The sequence below is a fragment of the Microtus pennsylvanicus genome, chromosome 21 (genome assembly GCF_037038515.1).
Source record: "Microtus pennsylvanicus isolate mMicPen1 chromosome 21, mMicPen1.hap1, whole genome shotgun sequence".
Taxonomy (NCBI): Eukaryota; Metazoa; Chordata; class Mammalia; order Rodentia; family Cricetidae; genus Microtus; species Microtus pennsylvanicus.
The window spans coordinates 23,127,378-23,139,300 of record NC_134599.1 but is presented as its reverse complement, the minus strand read 5'-3'; the positions used below and the strand labels follow the sequence as shown (position 1 = coordinate 23,139,300).

The window sequence follows — 11,923 nt, the reverse complement described above, 5'->3', positions numbered from 1 at the left end:
TCTTTTCTTAGTCAAGCCCCAACCCCAGGTGTCACGCAGCTCTAAGCTAGGAGGCCAGCCCAGCTCTGTCCGCTGCACTGACCCATAAAGACATCTGGATTTCGACAAGCAGCCTTGAACTCACCGTTTACCCAATGACCAAACAAGGTGCTTTGCCTTTCCCTAGCCAGTGCTACCAAACCCCGATCATTTCCTGAGACCGTGTTACAGGTTAGAGAAGCTGAACAAAGAGACAACGAGTTGAGAAGACTTGAATCGTCTCACGGGAATTAAAAGGTTATCAGCTCTGGGTTGAATCCCGGTTCCACCGTTTATTAGCTATTTCAACTTTGGCGTGTGAGCCCCTCCTGTTGTGTAAAATGGGACTGTACCTCTGCCCACTTCAAACAGGTATATCCTTGAGCATTCACTGATACCTATCAGTATTGAGTGGCCTCGCGCAAGTCACAGAACTTTTGGCGGGGAAAGCGGAGGCTGCAGTTCTGCGAACTGGCTTTCGCTCTCCTAGCACCTGTCTTGCGCTTCTCCAGAGTTAAAGCAACTAAAGCGCACTTGGCCGGTTACAGCAAGGAGAAAAGCTGGAGTTAAAGTGATACAGGATCTAGGGGCGGGGCTGGGGAGGGTGGGGACAGACGAAGACTTGGGTGGGGCTTTGCTTTGAGTTTGCATGCAAGTACGGGATTGGTCGAGGATAGACTTCGACGACCTCCTCTTACGTGCCCGCCCTAGGATTCACTGCGCTTGCGCACGTCCCGTTTGCCCGGTCACGAACCCACTACGTGACCTTCTGACGTGTGTCGCACTCACATTGCCTGTGCGTCAGTGGCTGGCGCCGTCGCTGCTTGGCGGGTTGTCCAGGTAACCGCGGGAGTTGTCTCCTTCAGCGAGCATCCGAGACCTGTGTGCGTCCTGCAGTTGAAGCACCTGAGGACCCTGCTGAGCCCTCAGGTGAGGAATCGCGTGACTCCCATTCCCCGGCTACCGGGCGTTCCAAAAGAAAAAAAAGTGGGGTAACAGAAGTTTATAATGTTGAGCGCCTGCTGTGTGCAGAAGATTGTGAAAGATCTTTCAGTAGGCGACGTGAATTGCTAAAGACCGCAAACTTTGATGGCACCGCATACAGCATTTGAGTGCCAGGCCCCAAGCTTAGGCTCTAGGGGTCGAGTTATGTCACAGGCTATGAGGGAGAGGGGCATATCTAGACAACGAGCATAAATCTACACCGGATGAAATAAGCGCAAGGCTGACGCTTCATTTGAATTGTGAAAGTGTGTCTCAGATTCAAAAGCGGCTGGGCTCTAGGAGAGGAGCCCAAAAACATGAAGGATAGGTTTGGGAGTGAAAGGATCCGAGTTCAGGTTTAGCACTGATTTGACTAAATGGTATCTCTGGCTTTAACCCTCATCATACGTGGCCTTTCTGTCATTAACTTCGTCATTTGGGAAAGAAAAGCCATAGTGAGAGCAACTCCAAGAACCGTAGGAGAGAGTTAAGTAAAGTTCAACACACACACACACACACACACACACACACACACACACACACACACACTATAAACAGGGTTTGGTGGCGCCAAAGGCCGGAATCCCAGCAATTGGGAAGTGAAGACAAGATGGTCAGGAGTGCATTCTTGGCTATATAGACAATTCAAGGCCAGCCTGGGCTGCATGAGACTATCTTGAAAAAAGAAAAGAAAAATTGGGCCAGTGAGATGGTTCAGTGGATAAAGGCACTTACCACTAAGCCTGACTCCCTGAGTGAGCCCTGAGACCCACACACGGGAAGGAATGAGTCAATTCATGCAAGTTGTTCTCTGACCGCCACACAGGCACCGTCCCACCACTCGCAATAAATAAACGTAAGGAGAAATTCTTTTAACTTTCTTTTTTTTAATTTATTCTTTGTGTCTTTCACATCATGCATCCCAATCTCACCCATTTCCCGTCCCCTTGCATCCAGCCTCTGCCCCTGCAACCTCCCCCCCCACACACACAAATAAAATTTAAGATAAAAAAGGAAAAACAGAAAAAAGGACACAAGGGGAAATCTCGTCATGGAAGCTGCAGTGTGGCACAGAGAGTCACACGGTATACTCCTTTGTCCATACATCTTTACATGTGTGGGTTCATCGCAGAGAATCATTGGTCTCGGCTACACTACCAACACTGGGGCCTCACCGGGACTCTTCCTGGACCTCCTGTTGCTGCCTTGTGTCGTGGAGGTGTAAGGGACTAATGGAAAGGGCATTATGAACTGGACAGCTGTATGAAGAATGATAGACCACAGGGAAGGACATGGAAATGGAGAGGACAGGCTAACAGCACAAATAAGGCTGGCTGTGGGGGAGACGGCTCTTCATAAGCACGAGCTCTCCAGCATCCACTTGAAAGCTAGGCACACCTGTAATCACAGTGCTAGGGGAGGCAGAGGCAAGGGAGTCCCTAGAGCTCGCTTTCCAGATTCATGAGCCCCAGGTTCAGTGAGAGGAGAGACCCTGTCTCAAAAGAACAAGGTGAAGAGCAATTGAGGAAGACCCTTGATGTTGACCTCTGGCCTCTGCGTGCACACCCAAACAGGCACATTGGCCCCCAACATATAAAAAGAACATGCTACTTGCAGAGGATGTTGCTGAGTACTAGAGCACGTGCTTGGCATGCGTGAGCCTCTGCATGCGTCCCGAGTACTACAAAAAGAAATCTGTTACCTGATCATGGTGCTGCATGCCTGTAATTGCAGAATTTGGGAGGCTTGCTGTGTGCTCAAAGCCAGCCTGACTACAGAGCCAAGACCTCCTTTTAAAACATAAGAATAATGTGTGACTTTTAGAGTTTCCTGGAGAAGTAGGGTGTAGTCCTACCTCAACTAGATATTCCGTGCTTTGTTGCTGCCCATGGGAGGCCTGCCCATCTCTGAATAGAAACAGAAGAGGAGTGGATTGTGTGTGTGTGTGTGTGGGGGGGGATGAATGGAAGGATAGTGAGGAGGGGAAAGTGCAATCAGGATGCAAAATAAATAAATTGAATTAATTTAAAAAAAGAATAGCCAGGCATGGTGTCTGCAAAACGAGATAGAGGACTACATAGAGAGACCCTGTCTTGATAATAATAATAATAATAATAATAATGGCAACAGTAAATAAAAGTATATGGCAGAGCTCTTTCTCTGGGGCCCGTGGCATCGGCAAGATGGGCAAGTGTCGTGGTCTCCGTACTGCCAGGAAGCTCCGCAGCCACCGCCGGGACCAGAAGTGGCATGAAAAACCATACATGAAAGCCCACTTGGAATACTATTTTTTTTTTTTTTTTTTTGGTTTTTCGAGGCAGGGTTTCTCTGTGGCTTTGGAGCCTGTCCTGGAACTAGCTCTGTAGACCAGGCTGGTCTCGAACTCACAGAGATCCGCCTGCCTCTGTCTCCCGAGTGCGGGGTGCTGGGATTAAAGGCGTGCGCCACCACCGCCCGGCCATGAAAGCCCACTTGGGCACAGCCCTGAAGGCCAATCCTTTTGGAGGTGCCTCTCATGCCAAGAGAATCGTGCTGGAAAAAGTAGGAGTTGAAGCCAAGCAGCCAAATTCTGCTATCAGGAAGTGTGTCAGGGTGCAGTTCATCAAGAACAGCAAGAAGATCACAGCTTTCGTCCCCAATGATGGTTGCTTGAACTTCATTGAGGAAAACGATGAAGTTCTGGTTGCTGGATTTGGTCGAAAGGGTCATGCTGTAGGTGATATTCCTTGGAGTCCGCTTTAAGGTTGTTAAAGTAGCCAACGTGTCCCTTTTGGCCCTGTACAAAGGCAAGAAGGAAAGACCAAGATCCTAAATTTTGACAGTGGAAGCACAGTAATAAATTTTCCTATTCTGAAAAAAAAAGTATATGGCAGAATTAAGTCATTAATACATATGCCACAACAGCATAAAGACAGAGTTATAGCTTGTGGAATCAAACATACATGGATTTAAATATTGCATCTGTCATCTAAAAACTGTATGTGTGACTGAGCAGCTTTCTTAATTTTCAGTGCCTCAATTTCCCCATATGTAAAATGGGAATCATAATAGCTTCTGCCTCAGAGATACGAGGTGAGGTACCGACTGGGTGTCAAGCACTTATGAAAATGCCTGCTCTACTTTCCATTCCACTCAACCCCCAGGCAGTCCAGTCAGGCACGTATTGCAGAGAAACGCGTCCCCATCGATTGTGGGACTTGGGGATGTTTGCCCTGTGTGAGGAGAGCAGAAGTCGGTTAGAAGAAAGGAAAGCTGAAGGGATAGAGCCCTCACTCGGTGGTAGAACAATAAAAAGTTGTACTCCCTGCTCAGTAAACTGGTACTGTTATCTGTCACTTCAAAATACCCTAATGGAAAAATTGGAAATCTCTAAAAAAAGATGATGTCATGTCATGGTGCAGCTGGGCCAGATGCCCAGGATGGACAACCTTGAAGAAGGATGAGCAGCCAAAGCTGATGAGGCGCCTGCACCCCCTTCTAGCCGACGGTAGTGAATGGTTGGCTCATGACCATGGTGGTGGTGCCGCTATTTTCTGGTTGTAGTTTGAGGATTTGGGGGCAGTGATTCCCCTGCTGGCTCTGGACGTATTTGGGTTAGGTGTAGAAAGTAAAGGTGTTGTAAGCCAGACCTCTAGTAGCCCAAGTGGTGATTCCAACATTTGGCGTAGGAGCCAAATTTCATCTTAGGAGCCTGAGAGGACAGCTGGCGAGGGACACGCAGAGTAATTCACTGTGTGGTGATCACGTATTTTCTTTTTCGGTTTTTCTTTTTTAAGTGAGGGTCTCATATAGCTCAGGCTGACTTCAAACTCGCTGTGTAACTGTGGAGGACTTTGAATGTCTGACCGTCCTGCCTCCTCCTCCCAGGTGTTGGGATTGCAGGCGTGTGCCGTCTTACCTGCAATTCCCATATTCTTTTTATTTCTTTGCTTACTCTTGTGCAGTGCGAAGGCTCACACCTGGGGACTGATGAATGCCAGACAAGCGCCCTATTATCTGAGCTGTACCCATTTTTGCAGTGGTCACTTTCACCACGAACCTTTAGTGGACAGTTAACAGGGGAAAGTGACATTGTTTATCCCAAGTCTCAATTCTAATTCTGTTTCTCCTTGTTTCCAAACTTACACTGTTTCTGTATTCCTGCCCAATAAATCCAAATCGTTAGCGGCCTCCAGAGACCCTTCCTGAGCTAGCCCAGTCTACGCTTCCTGAGCTAGCCCAGTCTACGCTTCCTGAGCTAGCCCAGTCTACGCTTCCTGCCCTGCCTCCTCTCTTGTTGGCAGTCTCAGCTTCCTTAAATTGCTGGTCCTTGGCCAGAGCTTGACTTCGTTCATGCTACTCATTACATCTGAAGTAATTTACCATTCGATGGCATCCCTTCTTCAAAGTTTAATCTTGACCATTTAAGCATAAAATTGTCTTGAGCATCTCTAAATTATTACTACACTCAGAACATATTTTTCTTTTGGGACATTTCCAATTTCTCAGCGTCCAATTAGAACCTAGGGTAGGATCTGTGCTTTGCTCTTTGTCTCTCTGTCGTCTTCCAGCCAAGTGTCTTTGACAGTAAAGTTCTGGAAAACATTAATTGAATGAGTAGCTATAAAGGCTAAAATTTATCAGATTAATTGATTTTTTTTTCAGTCGCAGACCTGAAAGATGAAGGAACAAGGAGGCCATTGCTTTTGGAACGGTTGATGCGTTACATTTGTATCATGAGTCTCAGAAAAACACATTAGGGGACAAGGAGATGTGGCCTGGTAGTACAGTGTTTGCTTGTCTCGAGTGAAGCCCTGAGTCCTGTCCCTGGCATGGTATAAACTAGACAGGGTGGTGTACGCCTGGAATCCTAGCACTCAGGAGGTAGAAACAGAAGGATCAGAAGTTCAAGTCATCCCTGCCGTACAGTGAATCTGAGGTCCCTCTGGGCCACGTGAGGCCCTGGAGACTATTATTCTTACAGTTCAGGTATCCGAGCAATTTGTCTCATTTTGTTTAGTTTTGAGAGAAAACCTGTGACGTAGATGTAGAACAAAGGCACACAAAGACTGATGGACCTGGAGACGCTCTGTGTGCTGGAGACCAGCGCCGTGTTTACAGTACCCCTTTGCCTCTGCAGGGTGGAGCTGCGAAGGTGACTTGTATGGCCTGGTCCCAGAACAACGCTAAATTTGCTGTCTGCACAGTGGACCGAGTGGTATTGCTGTACGATGAGCATGGGGAGCGGAGAGACAAGTTCTCCACCAAGCCAGCTGACATGAAGGTGGAGAGGACTCGCATGTGCTCCAACACGTTATCCGAGAAAGCTGTGTGATCTGCCTTCTAGCCGTAGACATGGGCAATGGTCTACTCTATTTCTCACTATAAACTTTCTGGTCTTTTGGGAAATGTGTGTGTTTTCTTTTCTCCTTCATTTCTACTCATTATCTTTGTTTTTACTCCTAGTATAACAGGAAGAACTACATGGTAAAGGGCATGGCTTTCTCTCCTGATTCCACTAAAATTGCCATCGGACAGACTGACAACATCATCTTTGTCTACAAGATTGGAGAAGATTGGTGAGGACAGGATGGGGGTTAGGCGGGTTGTGGCCAGTAAAGAAGAGTTGGGCATGGGAAATACCTCGCTGGGATAACGATGACATCAGGCATGGAAGGCAGGGGCTCTCTAGAGCCTGATTCTATTGTGTCCACCTCTGCCTGCCCCACCTGTCCTGCAGTCCCATCCCTGGAGGGATGAGTGTAAGCCAGCAGAAGGTCCCGAGAGCCAGTGATATGCTGTGTCATTGGCATAGCTCCAGGGCTCCTTGGGGACCCACTCACTTCTCCATCAGACCTCCCACATAGGGCCATGTCGGGCAGTTCATTGGGAAGTGATTTTTAAGGTTGCTTCCTTGCCTTTTGTCTGACAGGGGTAACAAGAAGGTCATCTGTAACAAGTTCATCCAGACGGTAAAGTTCAGAGATGAGCTGCACTGCTTTCCTCCTTGTAAATGTAACAGGAGTTGCCTTTTTCAATGTCTGACCCCGACTTGACCTGCTAAAGGATGGTGTTGTCACCTGCTTGAGAGCCTTGTTGTGTCCCCTGCCTACCTTTTCCCCCCCGGAGAGGACTAGAATGACGGTGTGTGGTGGGTGGCGGTTGTTCTGAGTGTGCCAGTCCACACAGGCGGGTCACCCTTTCACCCCTTCTCATACAGAGTGCTGTCACCTGTCTACAGTGGCCTGCAGAGTACATTATTGTCTTCGGACTGGCTGAAGGCAAGGTAACGGAGGAGAGGGAGACACAGGTTAGGTATTAGGGGGGGATAGTGTCCTGGGGTGCCGGGCAATATGGTTCATCTTTCCCCTGGAGCTCAAGTGCATACTTGAGAAAAATGCATGAGGACTAATTTTGTCATTTGGCATTTTTACTTCTGTTTCTCCATGCCTGGATGACACTGTAAGTAGCCTAGCCAGACTTGTTTGGTTTTCAGGTTCGCTTAGCAAACACTAAAACTAACAAGTCGTCTACCATCTATGGGACGGACTCGTATGTGGTGGCGCTGACAACCAAGTGAGTAACAGAAGTAGACTGGGACTGTCAGGACAAAGCTGCATTTGATGGAAAGGGGACTGTCACGGGGCGGAAGTCCCTCCCTCTGTGCCCACCTCTCTGCCTCTGCCCTTCAGTTGCTCTGGGAAAGGCATCCTCTCAGGTCACGCAGACGGCACCATCGTCAGGTATTTCTTCGACGGTGAAGGCTCCGGAGAGTCACAGGTATGAAGGGTGCACACTCACTCTGGGGTGGGGTGGACATTCCAGGAGCCCTCCCGGGGAAGCTGCAGGTTTAAGCACCATCACTGGAAAAGGGCAATCTTGGAGAGAAGCGTTTGGTGCCATCACGGAGACTGGTGTACAGGAGGCTAGAACTCACTATTTATAGGGAGGAGTGGGCAGAAGGGACATTGAAAGAACGGAAGACTCTAAGGGGGACAAAAAGTGAAAAATTTTTCCATTTATGTAAATACATATATATACACAAATGTATGTATATATATATACACATACATGTTTATGTAATGTATATACATCCAAATGCATAGGAGAAAAAAGTTAACAGCTCATCAAGATACCTCAGCAGGTAAAGGTGCCCAGTGCCAAACCTGACAGGACCCTTGCCATGCAAGGACAGAAGTGACTTCCGCAAGTCATCCTCTGCCCTTCGACCATGTGTGCACATATGCAAATGTGCGCACAAAAACACACACAAATAAATAAGATGTTAAAGAATTAACTATTTTCTTGGAAAAAAGAAAAGATAGACATACAGGGAAACTTTGCTGTTTTGCTCTGTATAATTTAGTACTGTGGAATCGTTTACATTGTGAGTTACCCACATAATTCAATTTAGCCCTTCTTGAAGCCATGTACTCTCTTGGACTAGACAGTGTTGGTTACTGTGTGTCGTCTCTCTTTGGGTGGCTTTACTAGTACGTACCAGAGGTCTCAACACACCACTGTGAGTACACGGCCCATGTACACATGGCATGCGTGTGCTCATGATACAGAGACAGGCTGTGAAGCCTTCAGAATTCGGGCGTGTTGATTTGGGAAATGCTGGCAGGAAGGCTCGCTTTCTCTCCGGGGTGGGATGGTCAGGAGTGTGTGGATCAGCTGCTAGCCTAGCATTCTCAATGAACAATTGAAATATTCTGTCCCGGGGGAAGTTGGTTAACCACCCATGCCCACCGTATGCCTTGGCTTGGGCAACCAACAGCATCGTGGCAGCAGGCTGTGATCAAAGGATTGTGGCCTATGGAAAGGAAGGCCACGTGCTACAGACTTTCGACTACAGCCGTGACCCTCAGGAGCGTGAATTCACCACAGCTGCGGCAAGTCCTGGAGGCCAGTCTGTCATGCTAGGAAGCTAAGACAGGTAGGTCCCCCGGCCAGTTGCATCTTTTTGTTTTTTGATTTTCGAGACAGGGTTTCTCCGTAGCTTTTGGTTCCTGTCCTGGAACTTGCTCTTGTAGACCAGGTTGCCTCAAACTCACAGAGATCCACCTGCCTCTGCCTCCCGAATGAATAAAGAAACAGCCAAGCAGCTAGGGTCAGGTCTCTTTGTCTGTCTGTCTTTATGTCCTTCCAATCTCACGTGTCTCCTTAGGTTCCATCCTTCTTTGACTCCTACACTCTGTTTCTTCCTCATCCCTCTCCTGGCCGTCTGTTTGTCTCACTTGTCCTGCTGTCCTGCTGTCTCTACTTCTGGCTTTTGTGTTGTTGTTGGTTTTTGAGACAGGGTCTCATTCTGTGGCCCCAGCTAGCCTGTAACTCACTGGGCAGACCAGGCTGGCCTCCAACTTACAGTGATCCTCCTGCCTCTGCCTCTCATCTGTTGGCATTACAGGCGTGTACCATCACACTGGCATCCATCTTCTACCTGCTCCTTTTACCCTACTCCCTCAACTCCCCGCACCTTTTCCCCTCCCGTTGGGCTGCCTCGCTGGTCTGCCCTTTTGCGTTTGCTTCCCTTTCTGGTAGAGTGAGATGCTTCCCTATCAGCACTGGTCTATTTTCACTTTTTACCCTTCTAGACTCCGGGTGTTCAACTGGAGTCCTCGAAGAAGCATCTGGGAAGAGGCCAAGCCCAAGGAGATTGCCAACTTATACACCATCACAGCCTTGGCGTGGAAGCGGGACGGCTCCCGGCCCTGTGCGGTGTGTTGTTAGGAGCCCCTTTCTGTACTGGTGATTGTCTCCAAACTACAGTAAAATAGAAACTACTCCCTATGCCAAGGGAGTCGCTCTACTCTGACTGCCTTGTGACTTCAACCTAAAAAAATCTGTTAAAGGCAGGAAAGGGAAACTTACACTTTCCAGGAGGCCCTGAGGGACACGCTTGTCCAGAACAGCCTGATTTCCCCTCATTGTCCAACCCACATGTGATCCCTGTAAGTCCTGGGATTGCCACTTTTTTTCTGATATGTTCAGAATCTGCCCACCCTTTTGCTGGCCACTTCTGTCTAGATTGTGACACTGAGGTCTGAGGTCTTGGGGTATATCCAGATACCGTCCTTGGCCAGCGCACCGTGCATCTCCTTCCATGCTGTCCCCCTCTCTCTCAGGGCACCCTCTGTGGTGGGGTGGAACAGTTTGACTGCTGCCTCCGAAGGAGTATTTACAAGAACAAGTTTGAGCTGACGTATGTGGGACCCAGCCAGGTGAGCAGCTGATGGTCTAGCATGCTGAGACCTCTCATGGCTCATCTGTCCTTGTAACATTTCCCCCACCTGATGGCCACAGTCACAGTGTCAAATTTAACCTTCCTCCCTCTGGCAGAGCTATCGTAGGGAACTGAATGTGTCAGAGCAACTTCTGGCAACCCTCCTGCTACATAGTTGTTCTAACCCATCGCAAGCAAAGGTTTACACACCTGGCTCAAGAGATACAGGGATTGGTGCCTGTATCTCCCCAGTGTGAAGCTGTTCTCAGTGCTGCCCACTAGAGTTGTGGACGTGTAGGATCACAGGCGAACTGTAGTGCGCAGGACTCTGTTGTCCCAGAGGCACGCGTCTCACTCTCCCACTTCCCTTCCCTCGCTCTTATTACCAGTTTGTTCCTGGATCTTTCCAGTCTCTCCAGAAACACTATCCTTTCTCTACTGTGTTAGATCTGTTAAAAACCGAGAGTACAAAGGTAATTTATCTGTAAGACATCGCACCAGGGCCAGAGATACGGCTCTTACTATTCTTACAGAGAACACAAGTTCAGTTCCCAGGGCCATGTTAGTGTCTCACAATCACTGGGTCTTCAGCCTTGGGGATCAACACCCTCTTCCGCCATCCGGCACCTGCACCCACCTTTGTACACACCCACACATGTAATTCAAATTCTTTGTAAAAAAGACATTGTGCTCTGGTATGTGGCCAGTGAGCTTGAGGCCAGCCTGGTCTATATAGCAAGTTCCAGGCCAACCAGGGCTACATGTCTCAAAAAAGAAAAAAAGTAGAAGAGGAAGACAAAGAAAATCTTAGCATTTAGGAGGATGGCCAGTTGGAGGTCATCTTAGGCACATGATGATATAATAACGATAATAATAGGTTCATAATTATATAACAGTAACGATGATATAGTATTCTGTCTTCATCGGTAAAGAGCTTTGTACTAAAAGTGCGGGAACAAAGTGAGTGATTAGTGTTACCGAGTAGAGCTCTCAGAATCGAATGGCCATGGACAGCCCAGGCCATGGGGAAGTATTTCCTAGGTAGCAAACCCCTGTGTGGATGCAAGTATTGTCCTTATCAACAGCATCCCAGGCCTAGGGAGAAACAAGGTATCCTGGAGTTGCGTGAGGGACCAGAGCACCTTCACTCTTCTCCTGCTCTGGGAAAGCCTGATGGGTTGGACTGGTCCCTTCTCAGGTGATAGTGAAGAACCTGCCTTCAGGGACCAGGGTGGTGCTCAAGTCCCACTATGGCTATGAGGTAGAAGAGGTGAAGATCCTGGGGAAGGAACGGTACTTGGTGGCTCACACATAGGACACGCTGCTGCTCGGAGACTTGAACACCAATCGCCTCAGTGAGGTAGGAACCGGGAGAGGAAGGGTGGGTAATGGGATGTCTTGGCTTGCTAATTCTGAAGATGCGGGCCCTAAGAAGTAAGATTCCCCGTAGGATACCATTCTGATATTATTTCCTGGAATATAAACTTCCACAGTCAGACTGGTTTCTCTTGGAAATATGAGGATCAGGGCAAGAGTCTGATACAGCGCACCTTTTGTGTAACGTCAAAACCTCCCTGAATACCATCTCTCTTCCTTGCCACTGACATCCTCCAGCCTTGTCTTGGGTGATTGTCTATGATGTTTTCTCCTCACTTTGCAGATAGCCTGGCAGGGGTCTGGTGGCAATGAAAAATATTTCTTTGAAAACGAGAATGT

The 11,923-nt window shown here is 48.3% G+C and overlaps 1 protein-coding gene across 1 annotated transcript in view; it reads left to right on the top strand.

The window, feature by feature from the left end:
- Positions 1-805: 805 nt before the first annotated feature.
- LOC142839429 (intraflagellar transport protein 172 homolog) overlaps positions 806-11,923 on the top strand; it is a 25,353-nt gene continuing 14,235 nt past the window's right edge. Inside the window, exons 1-12 of the mRNA XM_075955549.1 lie at positions 806-948; positions 6,122-6,265; positions 6,448-6,560; positions 6,914-6,953; positions 7,202-7,267; positions 7,478-7,557; positions 7,674-7,761; positions 8,762-8,920; positions 9,579-9,702; positions 10,110-10,205; positions 11,406-11,567; positions 11,868-11,921. Coding sequence (XP_075811664.1) covers positions 6,146-6,265; positions 6,448-6,560; positions 6,914-6,953; positions 7,202-7,267; positions 7,478-7,557; positions 7,674-7,761; positions 8,762-8,782 — 528 coding nt within the window. The 5' untranslated portion in view covers positions 806-948; positions 6,122-6,145 and the 3' untranslated portion in view covers positions 8,783-8,920; positions 9,579-9,702; positions 10,110-10,205; positions 11,406-11,567; positions 11,868-11,921. The remainder of the gene's footprint in view (positions 949-6,121; positions 6,266-6,447; positions 6,561-6,913; positions 6,954-7,201; positions 7,268-7,477; positions 7,558-7,673; positions 7,762-8,761; positions 8,921-9,578; positions 9,703-10,109; positions 10,206-11,405; positions 11,568-11,867; positions 11,922-11,923) is intronic.